The 15,669-nt window shown below is 40.1% G+C and overlaps 1 protein-coding gene and 1 pseudogene across 1 annotated transcript; one reads left to right on the plus strand and one right to left on the minus strand.

Annotated features, from left to right (window-relative positions):
* The first annotated feature begins 231 nt into the window (after window positions 1-231).
* Window positions 232-6,844, plus strand: LOC108960983 (disease resistance protein At4g27190-like). The gene is made up of 4 exons (XM_039317404.1): window positions 232-592; window positions 1,082-4,100; window positions 4,814-5,476; window positions 6,050-6,844. The coding sequence occupies exons 2-4, from the start codon at window positions 1,122-1,124 to the stop codon at window positions 6,842-6,844; spliced, it is 4,437 nt and encodes a 1,478-aa protein (XP_039173338.1). The 5' UTR covers window positions 232-592; window positions 1,082-1,121.
* A 2,061-nt stretch (window positions 6,845-8,905) lies between these two features.
* Window positions 8,906-15,669, minus strand: part of LOC104454997 — a 77,135-nt pseudogene continuing 70,371 nt past the window's right edge.

The raw sequence follows: 15,669 nt of genomic DNA on the forward strand, positions 1-15,669 counted from the left end.
AAAAGAAAAAAAGTGTTTCGATTTGTGTTCCAGAAACAAGAAAAAAAAAAAACAAGCAAACAAGTTTTTTTGTTTTGTTTCTGTTTCTTTTGTGTTCAGAACAAAAGAACAAAAAAGGAACAGAAACGCACACAAACGCGTTTCTGTTCCTTTTTTGTTCCCAGGAACAAAAGAACAGAAATTTCTGTTCCTGGGAACAGAAATAAGTGCCAACCATGCAGGGCCTAATAGATCTGCTGCCGCTTTTTTCTCTCTCCTCTCTAATGGAGTTGGCCTGCATGCATTAAAAGAGCTTTGTCTCTCGTTATTTCTTTCCTTCTCACTTCAAAATTTTGGGTGAGAACTCGCTCTCTGGCCAAAGGACGTTGCTCCTCCGCCTTGCTCTGGCGCCGGGTCATCTTCGGTCTCTGCCCCAAAGCTCGTTGCTTCTTTGGCCTGCGTCGTTGTGTTCCTTCTCCGCCCTGCTCCGGTGTGGTTTCCTTGCGCAAGACGGCCAGGAATGTTCTTGCTGTAAGTCGCAGACTTCAAGCGACAAGAAGTTCCAGCTCTCTCCGATTCGGCTTCGATTCTGCTACGTTCGCGGCTCGTACCAGTGAGTTGATTCTTTCCCTGATTTTTGTACTCTTCTTTTCTTTTCTTTTTCTTTGCTGTTATTGCCTCTCTCTCTCTCTCTCTCTCTCTCTCTCTCTCTCTCTCTCTCTCTCTAGTTTTAGTTTCTTTTGTTGGTGGGTGATTGCACGAGCTTGGCTATCGAGTCGGCAATTTTGCCCGTGAGTGTCCGGTGTTGTAATTTTTGGGAGGTTGGTTTGTCTAGGCTAGCACTGAGTTTCAGTCCGAGGCGAAACGAATGGTTGGAAGTTTCCGGGAAACCGGGGAGATTAGCAGAAAAACGAATGGTTAGTAATATTGGAGATGATGGGGAAGTATTTCGTAGAAAAGAATAGTCGGCACTCGTCTGATTTTTCTGTTGTTGGCTTTTGTCTTCAAGTATTTCGGTGGAAGTAATTCGATTGGGGAAAATGGCGGATATTGTTCCGCCTCCCTCGGCATATATACGTTCTTAACTCTCGTTTCTCCACAGAGAAGGGAAGAAAACCAGAAAGAATCCAGAAAGGGGGAAAATGGCGGAAGTCGTTCTGTGTGCGGCTTCCACAGTGGCGGGGTGCCTGGTGGCTCCGGTCGATCGTCTTTGCGGCTATGTGATATCCTACGACAGCCACGTCCGCGAACTTGAGGCCAAAGTTGCGGAGTTGGGCAACGCGAGGCAAGAGGTTCAGAAGTCCATCGATTATGCTCAAAACAACGTGAAGCCTATCGGAGCCTATGTCAATAAATGGGTGGAAGATGTGGACAAGCACGCCGAGGAGGCGCGCCGTGCTCTGGATGACTACCGAAGAGCTAATGAAACTTGCTTCTATGGGTGGCTTCCCAACCTGAAGGTGCGATATCGTCTCGGCAGGGAGGCGAGGAGGAAAGCCGAATGCATCCAGGGACTCATTGATCGGAAGCCATCCGGGGAGGTCTACGACGATCCTCCTCCAGGGCTCGTTGATGGTACTTCCAATGTGATTTCCTCGGCCGGTGATCGAGGCGACACTACCTTCGATTCTCGAGCTTCCATCTTAGAGGACATAATGAATGCTCTGTATGACGAGGAGCACAAAGTGATTGGGGTCTACGGGCCTGGTGGCGTGGGGAAGACTACGCTGTTGGAGGAAGTCAACAAGAAGCTCAGGAAAGAGGGGAGACCGTTCAACATGATCGTCAAAGCAAGAGTCTCACAGACTCCGGACTTGAATGATATCCAATACCAAATCGCTGACGACTTGAATCTGAATCTGAAGGACAAGCAGAGCCAACAGGGAAGAAGAGATCTTTTGTTTCAGAGATTGCAAAAGGATCCGAATGAGAAGGTTCTCATAATATTGGATGATCTATGGAAAGAATTTGATCTGAAGGAGGTTGGAATTCCTTCGGGAGATGAGAGCAGGGGATGCAAGTTGCTGCTAACATCGAGATTTAAAGATGTTCTGGAGCAAATGAAGTGTGACACTCCCATCTTTCATCTTGAAGGTTTAAAGGACAAAGAAGCATTCGGGCTATTTGAGAAGACGGTCGGTGACAGGCTCAAAGACGATGAGGAATTGAAAGCAATAGCACCTAAAGTCGTCAAGAAGCTTGCAGGTTTGCCTCTTCTGATTATCTCCGTCGCGTGTAGCTTGAAAGATCGGGATGTGGCCGCATGGAGAATCGCTTTGAAAAAAATAGACCGGTCAAAAATGGAAAGTATAGTGAAGTTGAGTTACGGCCATTTGAAGAGTGAGGACACCAAGATTTTATTCTTGCTCTGTGGTCTTATTGGCGGGACTATTTGCGTCGAAATCTTGCTGGTTTTAGGCATGGGTTTAGGCTTGTTTAAGGAATTTGGAAGGACGATACAAGATTCAAGAGATGGATTGAATACTATGCTTGATGAACTCCGTTCTGTTTGTTTGTTGCTGGATGGTGGCGATGACAAGAACGATGTAACCATACATGATCTTTACAGCGAGGTGGTCGTCTCAAATGCATTTAGTGGTCAGGATTCCTTAATTATCAACAACGATTATGGCTCATGGCCAAAAGAAAAGCTTGAGAAATGTTGGGCATGCCTAGTTAATGTTGGCAGCGATAGGCTTGCTGAACTAATGCTGGGTCGGTTTCGCCACGTGAAGATACTTATGTTGTCAGAACAATATGATATGGGAGATTGCAGTATAATGGATTTCACATACATGGGGGAGCTTCGAGTCCTCTGTCTTGGTTCCATGTGTATCAAAAGTTTACCTTCCTCGATGGAATTCCTCGGGAATCTCCAGTCATTAAGCATAAATTGCCATGTGGAGGATGTGGCAAATCTTGGCAAGCTCAAAGCATTGCAGATTCTCAGCATCACAGAGTCTAAAATTTCTAGGTTGCCTAAAGAAATCGGGAAACTGACAAATCTGAGATCGTTGAATCTGAGCTGCTGCTCTGAGCTTCAGATAATCGAGCTTGGAACATTAAAAGGCTTAATCAACTTGGAAGAGTTACATATGTATAGAAGCTTTGATCAGTGGATGGGTAAGCATGGAAAATCATCAAAATCATGTAATGCTAGGCTTGTTGAGTTGAAGAGCCTGACAAATCTAGCATCTCTAAAAATATCGATTCCTGATCCCATCATACTCTTGGAGGCTGGTGACCTACCATTGGAGAACCTGGACAAATTTTGGATCCAGATAGGAGATGCTAGGTGGAGGGATTATGAAGGTTTGACAACCATGAAGCTCAATTTGGAAGGGTGCGATAGTATTCTTCAAAGAAAATGGGTTAAGAAAAATCTGCAGAAGACTCAACACTTATATTTATGCAAGTGGAGTGAGTTCAAAGAGAGCCCTCGCGAATTGTGCACCCAAGGATTCCAAGAAGTGAAGTATCTTGGCATTGAAAACAGCCCCTCAATCAAGTACATTGCCGATTCATCCAAAGACCTCCCTCTCACTGCTTTTGGAAAGTTAGAGTCTTTTTTCCTTGAAGATCTTATTAATTTGGAGAAGATATGCCATGGCCCCATCGCGCCAGAGAGCTTCAACAAATTGAAAGCCGTGAGGGTCAAACAGTGCAACAAATTGAAATACTTGTGGTGTCTTTCAGATGTGCAAAGACTTGTACAGTTGGAAGAGATCGAAGTGTCGGATTGTGACTCAATGCAATCCATTGTCACACATCATGCGGGAGAAGATATAGTTTCTACCGATAACAAAGTTGAGTTGCCTAATGTACGCCGTATGGTATTGGATAACTTACCAAAGATGCCAGAGAGCTTCAACAAATTGAAAGCCGTGAGGGTCAAACAGTGCAACAAATTGAAATACCTGTGGTGTCTTTCATATGTGCAAAGACTTGTACAGTTGGAAGAGATTGAAGTGTCGGATTGTGACTCAATGCAATCCATTGTCACACATCATGCAGGAGAAGATATAGTTTCTACCAATAACAAAGTTGAGTTGCCTAATGTACGTCGTATGGTATTGGATAACTTACCGAAGATGACAGGCTTTTGTGATACATCAATTCAGGTAAATTTTTTTTTTTTAAATTTTTTCCCTCTTGTCAATTTATCCTGTTAGGATGAGATGATATTGGTGTTCACTCAACGTCGGTACATATTGCATTTAACTTTTGACTATTTGTACAATTTGATTCAGGTTTTGATTTACAAATAAAAAGTCCTCTCAAATAGAACACAGACCATATTATAGTTAAAGGGAAGCCTCTTTCCAGGACTGATTTTTTTAATTTTTCAAAAAATAAAAATTCAACATTAGATAATTGCACTGCTAACTTGGGTTTCTTCTGTGACTAATTTGTTACTTCTTTAACATTCTTAATGAGATGAAAAATAGTGTGCTGAATGAATGAAAGGGAGAGTGAATCTTGAATGAATAAATAAAATTCAGTAATTTCTAAATGAAGAAAGCGTCGTCCAGAGATTCAATAAATATATGGAGCCACGTAACAAAGAAAGTCCCCATAATCCATGTCCCACCTAACATGCAATTTGCAACTGATACCAACATGTCATGCCAAGTTGCCAACATCACTGTTCAGTTGAGCTGCATTGACAGCATGATAGCGGTGATGATTTCCTCATGAAAATGATTTCGCTTTTCACGGGAGAAATTCTTTCCTTTTTTTTTTTTAGCCCTAGATTTCCACTTATTTTCTCGTGAAAATAGCTTTACTCGTAACAGACTCACCTTTAATGAGCTTCATTGTGGTGCCATGTCAGGTTTCATTGCCTCACCTAGAATCCCCGATAATGGTTGGACTCCTTGGCCTAGAAGAGATACTCTATAGTCAACCTTCGTTAAAATACAACAATCTAACATATCTAATGATAAAAATGTCTAAATCCACGTCGAAGAGTATTCTGAAATCAGATTGGATATTGAAGCTGCCGAATTTGCAATCATTGCGCATTGACAGCGCTCCATTAGCAGAAGTAGTTTTTGAGTTGGAGGAGCTAAAAGTCACTAGAGATGTCAAGATTCTCTCTCGGCTAATTGAGTTGACATTAATGTGGTTACCAAACCTGCGGCACATGTGGATATGGGATGTAAAATTACAAGGAATATCAATACTTCGAAACCTGAGGAAGCTTTTTGTCAATGAAACGGGGCTATCATTTCTCTTTCCGGTGTCTGTGGCTATATGTTTCAGAGAAATTAGAGAAATTAAAGTGTTGAGCTGTCCAAATATGAAGGCGGTGATTGTGGATGAAGGAAGAAATGAAGCAACATATGATATTATAGAGTTCCCACAATTGGAGTGTCTATCTATAAGGCAATGTCCCATGAAGAAATTCTTCTCATATCCTTGTGGAAAGAAAGAGCCAGTGACCACTACTTCAGATTCACAAGATGCTAACTCCGATTCCTTCTTTGATCGAAAGGTACAAATCCCTTATCTTGAGATTACACCCCTACTAGCCATAGGCACACGCTTTGTTGGGGAGTGTAATAAAATCTCTTTGAAGAATTTTATTTGGTTTTATTAGTTAGAATATGTTCATTATTTAAAATTACATTTGTCATAGTAAGGCCATTAGTTAAAAATTCATTCTTCCATCGCATCAAATAGATTGTTAAGATTAGGCCAAATTGTCAAATGTTTCATACCTATGATCCAACGTATAACTCTCATGAGTAGGTTAGTTTACCAAGCTTGGAAATTTTATGGCTTCATTTAGTAGGATCCTTCAAAAGGATATGGCAAGATGGAACTGCCTAGAAGTTCTTTCTGCAAATTAGCCACCTTTATCTTGAAAATTGCTTTGAGCTACTCAGCGTCTTCCCTTTGACAATCATAGGGACATTGCACCATCTAAAAGAAGTCAGAATTTCAAACTCTCTCCCCTTGGAATCGTTGTTTGACTATAGGTCCTTTCATATTATCATGTATTAGAACGAACAATGTAATGAACTTTGTCCTACTTTTCCTCCTTTCTCACATTATCCTCATGCAGGTTACAATTCCTAATATAACAAGTCTAAATATTGATGGCCTTTTGTGCGAAGAGCTATGGAACAAACAAATTCCCACCGATTCCTTTCAGAAGTTGGAATCTCTTGAATTGAGGAACTGTGACAACCTCCAACATATTGCCCCACCCCAAATGTGGAAGGTGCTCCAACGTTGTCTCAAGAATCTTGTAGTGATGTCATGCCATTTGATTGAGATCATATACGAAGGACATGGGATGGATATAGAGGGTGGTGAATTGAGGAAGCTGATTTTGCGTGATCTCAAAAACATAAAGCACATTTGGCAGTCCGAAGGTCTCCCAAATGTCCCGTTCCCAAACTTGATAGATGTAGAGGCCAGGAGGTGCCCTCATTTGGAAATGCTTTTCACTACCTTCACGGCGAAAATTCTCGGGCAAATCCAAGAGCTGGTGGTGGAGTCATGTGAAGATATGAAACTAATTGCTGGTCATGAAAAAGGGGAAGAAGGGACCGGCACGACAGTGACCTTCTCCAAGTTAACTGTTCTTAGACTTTTCAAGTTACCGAATTTCAGGGGCTTCTTACATGAGAAATACTCTCAGAAATTCTCGTGCCCTAAGGACTTCCCATCCTTGGAACTCTATAGTATAGAAAGCTGTGGAGAAGAGTTGGACCAAGCCTGCGGTGACTGGAGAGAACACGAAGTGGAACAACGAGAACTTAGCCTGCAATCACCTGATGTATTCCTTCAATATTTCATTGCTTTGGTTTGGCTTTCTATTCCTTTGAATCGAAAATCAGTTTGCATTAGCTAAGACACAATTCTCAGTGGCACCCACATGCACTCAACATCACGTGGCCCTCTCTCTTCCTTTATCTCTCTCTAGTTCTCTTCCTTACTCTCTTCGACTAACCATCATCGATTCCCTTTTACGCTCAGGGTGATATGGTTTACATGTATCTCTATTGGTGATTTTTGAGCATCCATGAGTCGACTCTCTCGGTGATTTCAATTGAATCCTTTTCACTCCCTTCGTTGCTGGTCGTCACCGCTTCCCGAGTGCCACCTGTTCCGCTAACGCCAAGAAGTTCTGTAATGCTGGAGTGCTCGAACTTTGGTCACGACTGCCTACTTCGATGATTCCATCCCTTGATGTTGCTTCTGTTATTTCTTTACTCATATCCAATCTCAATTGCTATAGCTAATTGTTCTCTATTCAACTAAACCATATATGCTTTGTTTTCCGTTCCTATTGTTACTATCTATGTGCAAATCGACTATGATTGAAGGGTTGTATTAATGATTAGAAGCAGTGCTCGTCGGCCGAAATTAATGTATGCAACTTGTTTGATGAAATTCCCAAAGTAAGTCGATGTGTATTTTTATTCAGTTCTTGACCGAGAATTCCCTTGATTACTAGATTGTTGATCGATTCTGGTCATATAAGCATATTTGAGTTTTGTTTGTTCATAAAAAAAAATAAAAAAATAAAAACAAAAAACAAAACCACAAGTATTCAATTTCCAACTTGTTTGGAATCTGTTGGAACCTTGTCGATACTTGTTGATTAGCCACTGTTGCGGCCCTGAGTTGATGTCGATTGGTACTTGATTTCCACTCAAGTAAGCATGTGCAGTGATATAAGATTTGTGTTATGGTGAATTTCATGTTCGCTTGGGAAAGAAATTATGTCATGAATGAATGAAATTTTACTAGAAATTGATCTGTGTATGCTGACCCTGTCTTGATATCATTGATTGGGTGTGCTTTTGATTCCTGCTTGAGGCAAGTTTGGTTATGGAATCATATATGTTCATGCTAGAAAAGTAATAGGGTGAATCTCATACCATTTAGCGAGAATTGGGTTCATCTCCAAACTTGAATATGCTAGAGTGAAGTATTGCATGCTGACCATGATTGTTTTGTTTAAATTTGGCACTAATTTGGTCTTGGATTGATGTCATTTTGATCAAGTAGACTCATATGCACTTATAGGAAGATATGGCTTCAATTCATGTCAATTAGTCATCAAAAGATCACAATTTGTGGTTTTTATGCTCTGTTACAATTTTGAACATGTGCCGGAATTTGTGGAATACGCATGAATTAGACAGATTTTGTCTTAGTTTGGTTGCCTTCTTTATTTCCCGTGGATGAGTGATATGCATGTGCATGATTAAATTGATAAGATGTGTGCTTGATATTTCCATGGTAGTCTTGGCCTGATAAATAACTTAGAGGACTTTAATGTTAATTGAAGCATAATTCCATAATTCTTGCGATTCCAGGGCAAACCCTCTACTAGTACACATTGCAACCTACTCATTCATGATGTCCTTTTTCTCGAAGTGTTCACTGGTCACTACTGTTCATAATGATGTTTCAAAGATACGGTTTCCTCCTCCCCCATAGAATTCGCAAAAGCATGTCAACAGCACTACCAGTAACCTACCCTTGAAATCCATAGGACCCTGCCCATATGTTCCACCAACCTGCCCTTGAAATCCATAGGACCCTGCCCATATGTTCCACCAGGAGTAGGTCCCTAGTTCTGATTGTCTCTCCTATAAACTATTCTGCAATGGAGGTGCAGGGCTCCATCTATCTCCTTGCAGCAGGTCTCTCTGTTGATGATAGTAATTATTTTTTAGGACCTTGCTTATTGGAGGTCCCCTAATCTTAAAAAGTTGAATCTTTTCCCTCTGAGAAGTTTATGCTATAAATCTCAAATGGAAAACACTTAGCCAAGAAGAACTTGATGAACCATATGAATTTATCTTAATGTCCACACGATAACATCAACTCATCCAAAGCATGTTATACGACAATGACATCGTGTGTCCTTTCTACAACTTGCTTTAATTAGTAGAGAGTATCCATATGAATCACAACTTTGTCCTACTCATGAATGCTCATTCTACTCATATTTCTCAATTTCAGCTGCTCAAAACACTGCGATTTAACCCAAAATCACTTGGAAAATTTGTTATATATCATTGCATTTGCACACTCTCAGAATCGAATGCCACTAATTTTACATAGTCAATTATGTCGTGAGAGCATCGGGAATAGGGGTGGGTGATCCAAGGATTTTGCCACCCACATCGGGAAACGTTTCGAAACCGACCAAAGGACCAACTTTACCGTCTCTGCTCACATGGATGGGATACTGCATCAGGTGGCCTCTCATTTCCTTGGGATTATGTTGGTCCTCATCCACATAAGCTTTCCAATTCCGTTTAGCTATTTTGTTCACCCTCTTCACGCATTCAGTGCTTTAAGGTTCCCTAAAGCTGTCCTCTAAATCTCCCAAGTGCTCCGCCCAAAGCGACATCCTATAACCATAAACCTGCGCAGCATAAGTTAACATTATTAGTCACAAGCTTAAGGTTTTGATATATGTCGCTACCCTCGCAAGGGTGTCTACCTAGTACCTCCATTTAGATAAGAGGCTAATCCGATGTACTAACTTGGCCATGCAGATGCCTCTTTTTCCCAGCCCAAGTGTGATGCGGCTGATAAGCCCCCATCGCAATTTCGTTGTCTCTCTTGAGCCATCTAGAGATCTTTGGTTGATATTTGCCGATCCCATGATCACATACTAATCATCTACTATCATCCCTTTGGCATGCACATATATCATGAACCTGCGAAACTTTTGAACCGAAGCCTGAATGGATAGAAACGACAGCATGCTTCGAAGTAGAAATCTTTCTACCACTCATTCAAAAACCATAGCTCTTAATAACTATTTATGTTTTGCTTTTTAACAAATAAGTCAAAGGAGGAATCCATGAAAAGAGTATAGACATATACCAAGGCATTATTTTCGGATTGTTGATTCATTGCTTAGGATGAAGACTGTGTAGAGGTCAAGGGCTCCCGCTTGCCAAGACAATATAAGTGCAAGTAATCTGACGGATGGTACTTGTGTGACAACCCGGGTTTTTCGGGAGCCTGGGCTATAATTTTGTACATCATCGTCATGGTTTGTCCCTATCCACATTATCAATACACAAATATGAGAGTAGTGAATGTTTATCTTTGGAGAAAAAAAAATGCTAAAATGACCTAAACAGGGGCGGGTCTCAAATTTTTGCCTTTAAGTAGCTTGGTTTGTTCTGCTTGGATAACTTCCTTTTCTGCTTAACTCTGTTCATCGTATTGTTTAGTTTCAATTTGCTAGGACATTATATTTATTGATATACCGTTATCGAAATGCATGTGTGATCGCTATTTTTTTGCAAGATGAAAGAGTCTATCCTTGATCTAACCTGCCTGAAGAGAATTTCTTGCACTGCAGCACTAGTAGGGACACCCTCCGGCCACATCGGTATCACTATATATACACACAGAAGCACTTGTTTTCACTAATCTTACTTGCGATTTTCAATGCCAGCTCCATCGGCACTAGATTGTTTGCACTTGCTTGTCAAAACCAAATCAAGCATTGGTTGCCATCAAAACTTGAACTCAAGAAATTAGATAGGCCGACAAAACTAGAAAATGGAGGAAAAATTCTAAATTTAAAAAGGTTTGATCTCATAAATATAACATATTGAATCAGAAGTCAATTTTAATGTCTTATACAGTGAGTCCTAGCTATTATTAGCTAATACACAATCCCCAGAGGAAGCAAAGTCTGAATACTCTTTACTAGGGGTGCTATTGTTCACTAAACTCAAGTTAGTCAGAATGAATAGAAATGTGCGTCTTATGCCTGCATTTTTGTATGATGCCCAATGGTAGGAAGAACCAAGAAAATATTGGTTTTCAATGTAGATGAAGTGTTATGCCAATCTAATCGCTTTCACATACACCGTGTGAATGCTCTTGTCTACTTTCAAGTTCTTTCCGCATATAAGATTCTACAAGCATGAAGAGATTGAAAGAAATTGTTATAATTATGGTTATAATTATGGTTAATGGATCAACGAATGCCAATAAATTAAGACACGTCTTTTCTATTCACGTATCTCTTTTGGATTCATGAATTTCTTAAACTTTTCCGTTCACGTATCTATTGAATTCATGAATTTCCTAGATCCATGTATCTTTTAGTTTATGTATTTATTGAGTTCACGAATCTCTTGAATTCACGTATCTCTGGATTCGTGAATCTCTTGAATTCATGTATCTCTTGATTCATGAATTTCGTGGATACATGCGTCTATTTAATTCATGTATCTCTTCTGTACATGAACTAAAAATCTCTATAAATAGATGGGAGCATAGAGCTTCATTATGGTTTTTGGTTTTTCCGACTCGATTTCAAAAAGGCTCTGATACACTTTTCTACTCTTCTGAATTTTCTGAGTGTGCTGGTTCAATTGAACGGTTCGATTGAGTCTTGTTTGCATAGTGCTAATCCAAGCGGGTTCGAGGTGTTGTATCTTGGGAGGCATAGTTCGTGAATCTGCGGAGCACCTTTGGTTGGAACTAATTGCCTTAAGGAGATTCGGATATCCGTACCTCACCTCCAACTTCATGTTCTGATTGCAACAAATAGTTTGTGTTTTCTTTGGATTATTTTCCAACAATCTTAAGGCAATTATCTCACTCACTGTTTGTTGTTCTTGTCAGATTATTGAGATGGCTGGAAATAACCAAGTGCCCTTCAATGTCCCGAATGTTTCTGGAGACGTTCCTATGGTCGATTCGGCTGTTGCTATGGAAGATGTTCAACCCTTAGGGTCTGAATTTGTAGCAGCCAATGCTACGGGCCCTTGGGCTAACACCAATTTTGGTGGTGCGGGTACAAGTCATACGACCGGTATGCCCGGGACTGTTTTTCAAAATGTGTAGGCCAAATGGCTTTTGGCTCTATTTCGGAGGGATGGTTCAACGAACCTTGCCTACCGTGATGGCAACACCTCCGTTACAACTAATGAGAAACCGGAGAAATTTACCGGAGTGGGCTTTAAACAGTGGCGGCATAAGATGTACTTCTATTTGACCATGCTCAATCTGACGAAATATTTATCGGAGGTGTGCCCGATAATTAGTCCAAACGAGCAAGATGTCACGACGCTCGGTGCATTGGAGGCTTGGAAGCATGGGGACTTCTTATGCCGAAATTATATCCTTAACTGTTTAGTGAATTCTCTTTATAATGTTTATTGTAATATTGAATCTGCTAAACGATTATGGGAGTCCTTAGAGAAAAATACAAAACGAGGATGCTTTTGGCACCAAGAAATTTGTGGTTGCCAAATTCTTGGACTACAAGATGGTGGATTCTAAGTCTGTCATGAGTCGGGTTCAAGAATTGCAATTAATTCGAGTGACATCTCGGTGAGGGAATGATACTTAGTGAATCATTCCAAGTGGCAGCCATGATTGAGAAACTACCTCCGGGCTGGTCAGACTTCAAAAATTATTTGAAGCACAAACGGAAGGAGATGAGCCTTGAAGATCTCATTCTGCGCCTCAAAATCGAGGAGGACAATAGAAGGAGTGCAAACCCTTCTTCTGAGCCAAAGGCCAACATTGTGGAATCTTCCAAATCCAAGCAAGATAGAAAAAGGAAGATGTCTTTTCAAGGAAAAGGCAAGCAAAAGGAGCAGTTCCAGAAATTCCAAGGGACGTGTTTTATATGCAACAAGCTTGGCCATTGTGCTAAGGATTACAAGAAGCACCCGAAAAAAGGCAAGAACGAAGGTGCAGTCCAGCAACTGAATTTGACAGAGCATGACAATATTGAGAGACTGTCTGCTGTGGTAATGTCTGAAGCATCTCTTGTGTTGAACACTAATGGCTGGTGGCTAGACACAGGTGCCACAAATCACATCTATGCAGATAAACACATGTTCTCATCTTATGAGAAGGCTGAAGAAGATGAGAAGCTTTATATGGCTAACTCGCATCAGCAAAGATCGCCGGAAGAGGAAAGGTGATCCCGAAGTTTACATCCGGCAAGGAGGTCGGCCTGCTGAATGTGCATGTACCAGATATTCGGAAAAATCTAATTTCTGGCCTTATACTTGTCAAGAAGGGTTTCAAAGTTGTATTTGAATCGACAAGTTTGTACTTTCAAAAGGAGGGATGTATGTGGGGAAATGGTACTTGTGTAATGACCTGTTTAAGGCCAATGTGGCTGTCATTGATGTAAACTCAAAGTATGTGTACCCAAAGACTATTAATAAAGAAAAGTCTTCAGTTTACACTATTGTGTCTCCTTATCTATGGCATGGTAGATTAGGACATGTAAACTATGGTACAATGAAGAGAATAGCAAACTTGGGGTTAATTCCAAGATTTGAGTTGGATGCCCGTTACAAGTGTGAGACTTGTGTTAAGGCCAAGTTTGCCAAGAAATCTTTCAAATCCATTGAAAGAACAAGTGAACCTCTACAATTAATCCATAGTGATCTATGTGATTTAAAATTTGTAGAAAGTAGAGGTGGAAAGAAGTACTTCATCACATTTGTGGATGAGTGTACTAGATTTTGCTATGTCTATTTACTAACTAGCAAAGATGAGACTATGAGCATGTTTGTCAAGTATAAAAATGAAGTTGAAAACCAACTTGATAAACGAATCAAAGTGCTTAGGTCTAATAGAGGAGGAGAATACAGTTCAATCAATTTGAAAGAGTTTTGTGCTAGTTTTGGAATAATTCTCCAAACGACCGCACCTTATACTCCACAACAAAATGGAATTGCTGAACGATTGAACATGACACTAAAAGAGATGGCTAACGCCATGCTTTTGAGTTCAAGTTTATCTCAGAACTTGTGGGGGGAGGCAGTTTTAACTGCAAATTATATTCTTAATAAAATACCCCACAAAAAGACAGGTAAAACTCCATACGAGTTATGGAATGGAAAGTTGCCATCCTACAATTTTCTAAAAGTGTGGGGGTGCTTGGCCAAGGTGGCGATTCCTCCTCCGAAACAAACTCGGTTGAGACCTAAACGGTGGATTGCATATTCATCGGTTATGCTCAAAATAGTAGCGCATATAGATTTTTGGTTCATAAATCTGAAAATGCGGAAATTCATGTCAATAAAATCCTAGAATCAAGGGATGCTGAATTTTTTGAGGATATATATCCTGCAAAAAGAAATCAAGGAGAACTTTTTCAAAAAAGGCTTAGAGAATCAAAATCTGAGAATGATGAAGTTGTGGCCAAAGAAGCCGAACTTCGAAGGAGTAAAAGGTCTCGAATCGAAAAATCTTTCGGACCTGATTTTCTAACATACATGTTAGAAGGTGAGCCCCAAACATATAAAGAGGCAATGTCATCTCCAGATGCCCCTTTCGAAAGAAGTTGACAATGAAATCCATTCTATCCTAAGTAACCATACTTGGGAATTGGTTGATCTTCCACCTGGAAATAAACCAATTGGATGTAAATGGATTTTCAAGAAAAAACTAAAGCTGATGGTTCCATTGATAAGTACAAAGCTCGGCTTGTAGCCAAAGGGTTTAGACAAAAAGAGGGTCTTGACTACTTTGATACTTATTCACCTGTCACAAGAATAACATCGGTAAGGATGTTGATTGCTATAGCTTCGCTATACAATTTGCAAATACATCAAATGGATGTGAAAACTGCATTCTTAAATGGTGATCTCGACGAGGAGATTTATATGGAACAACCTGAAGGGTTCAAGGTCAAAGGACAAGAACACAAAGTGTGTAGACTTGTCAAATCATTGTATGGACTTAAACAAGCTCCTAAGCAATGGCATGAGAAATTTGATCGAGTAATGATTCAAAATGGGTATAGAATCAATGAGTGTGACAAATGTGTGTACACTAAATCCACTTCAGTTGGATATGTACTTATTTGTCTATATGTTGATGACTTATTAATTTTTGGAGATAACATTGAGGTCATCAAAATCACCAAGAACATTCTCAAGAAGAACTTTGAGATGAAAGATTTAGGTGTTGCAGATGTTATACTCGCATCAAAATTCTAAGGAATTCGATGGCTTAGGTTTAACACAATCTCATTACATTGAAAAGGTATTTGAGAGATTTAAAGGATTCGGCATTAAAGATGCAAACAATCCTTTTCTTCCACACCTAATTTTAAGAAAGAACATTGGAAATAGTGTTAGACAGCTAGAATACTCTCAAGTAATCGGCATCATGTATATCATGAATTGCACTAGACCTGATATTGCGTACTCAGTAAGCAAACTGAGTAGATATACTAGTAACCCTGGTCACGAGCATTGGAATGCTTTGATGAGAGTATTAGGATATTTGAAAAAGGAAAAAAGACTATGTTCTACAATATGGCAAATACCCAGCTGTTTTGAAAAGTTATTGTGATGCCAACTGGATTTCAGATTCTGATGAATCGAAATCGACTAGTGGATATGTGTTCACGCTAGGAGGTGCTGTAGTGTCATGGAAATCCTCTAAACAAACTCTAATAACACGCTCTACAATGGAATCAAAGTTTGTTACTTTGGATAAAGCTGCTGAAGAAGCAGAATGGCTTCGACATTTTTTAGAAGATGTTCCAATGTGGCTAAAACCTATGCCTGCAATTTGCATACACTGTGACAATCAAGCAGCAATTGCAAGGGCGCATAATGTGATTTATAATGGTAAGTCTAGACATATTCGTCATAGACATAACACCGTAAGGCAGTTGCTCTCAAATGGAATAATTTCTTT

This window comes from Eucalyptus grandis, chromosome 7 (genome assembly GCF_016545825.1).
Source record: "Eucalyptus grandis isolate ANBG69807.140 chromosome 7, ASM1654582v1, whole genome shotgun sequence".
NCBI classification, from domain to species: domain Eukaryota; kingdom Viridiplantae; phylum Streptophyta; class Magnoliopsida; order Myrtales; family Myrtaceae; genus Eucalyptus; species Eucalyptus grandis.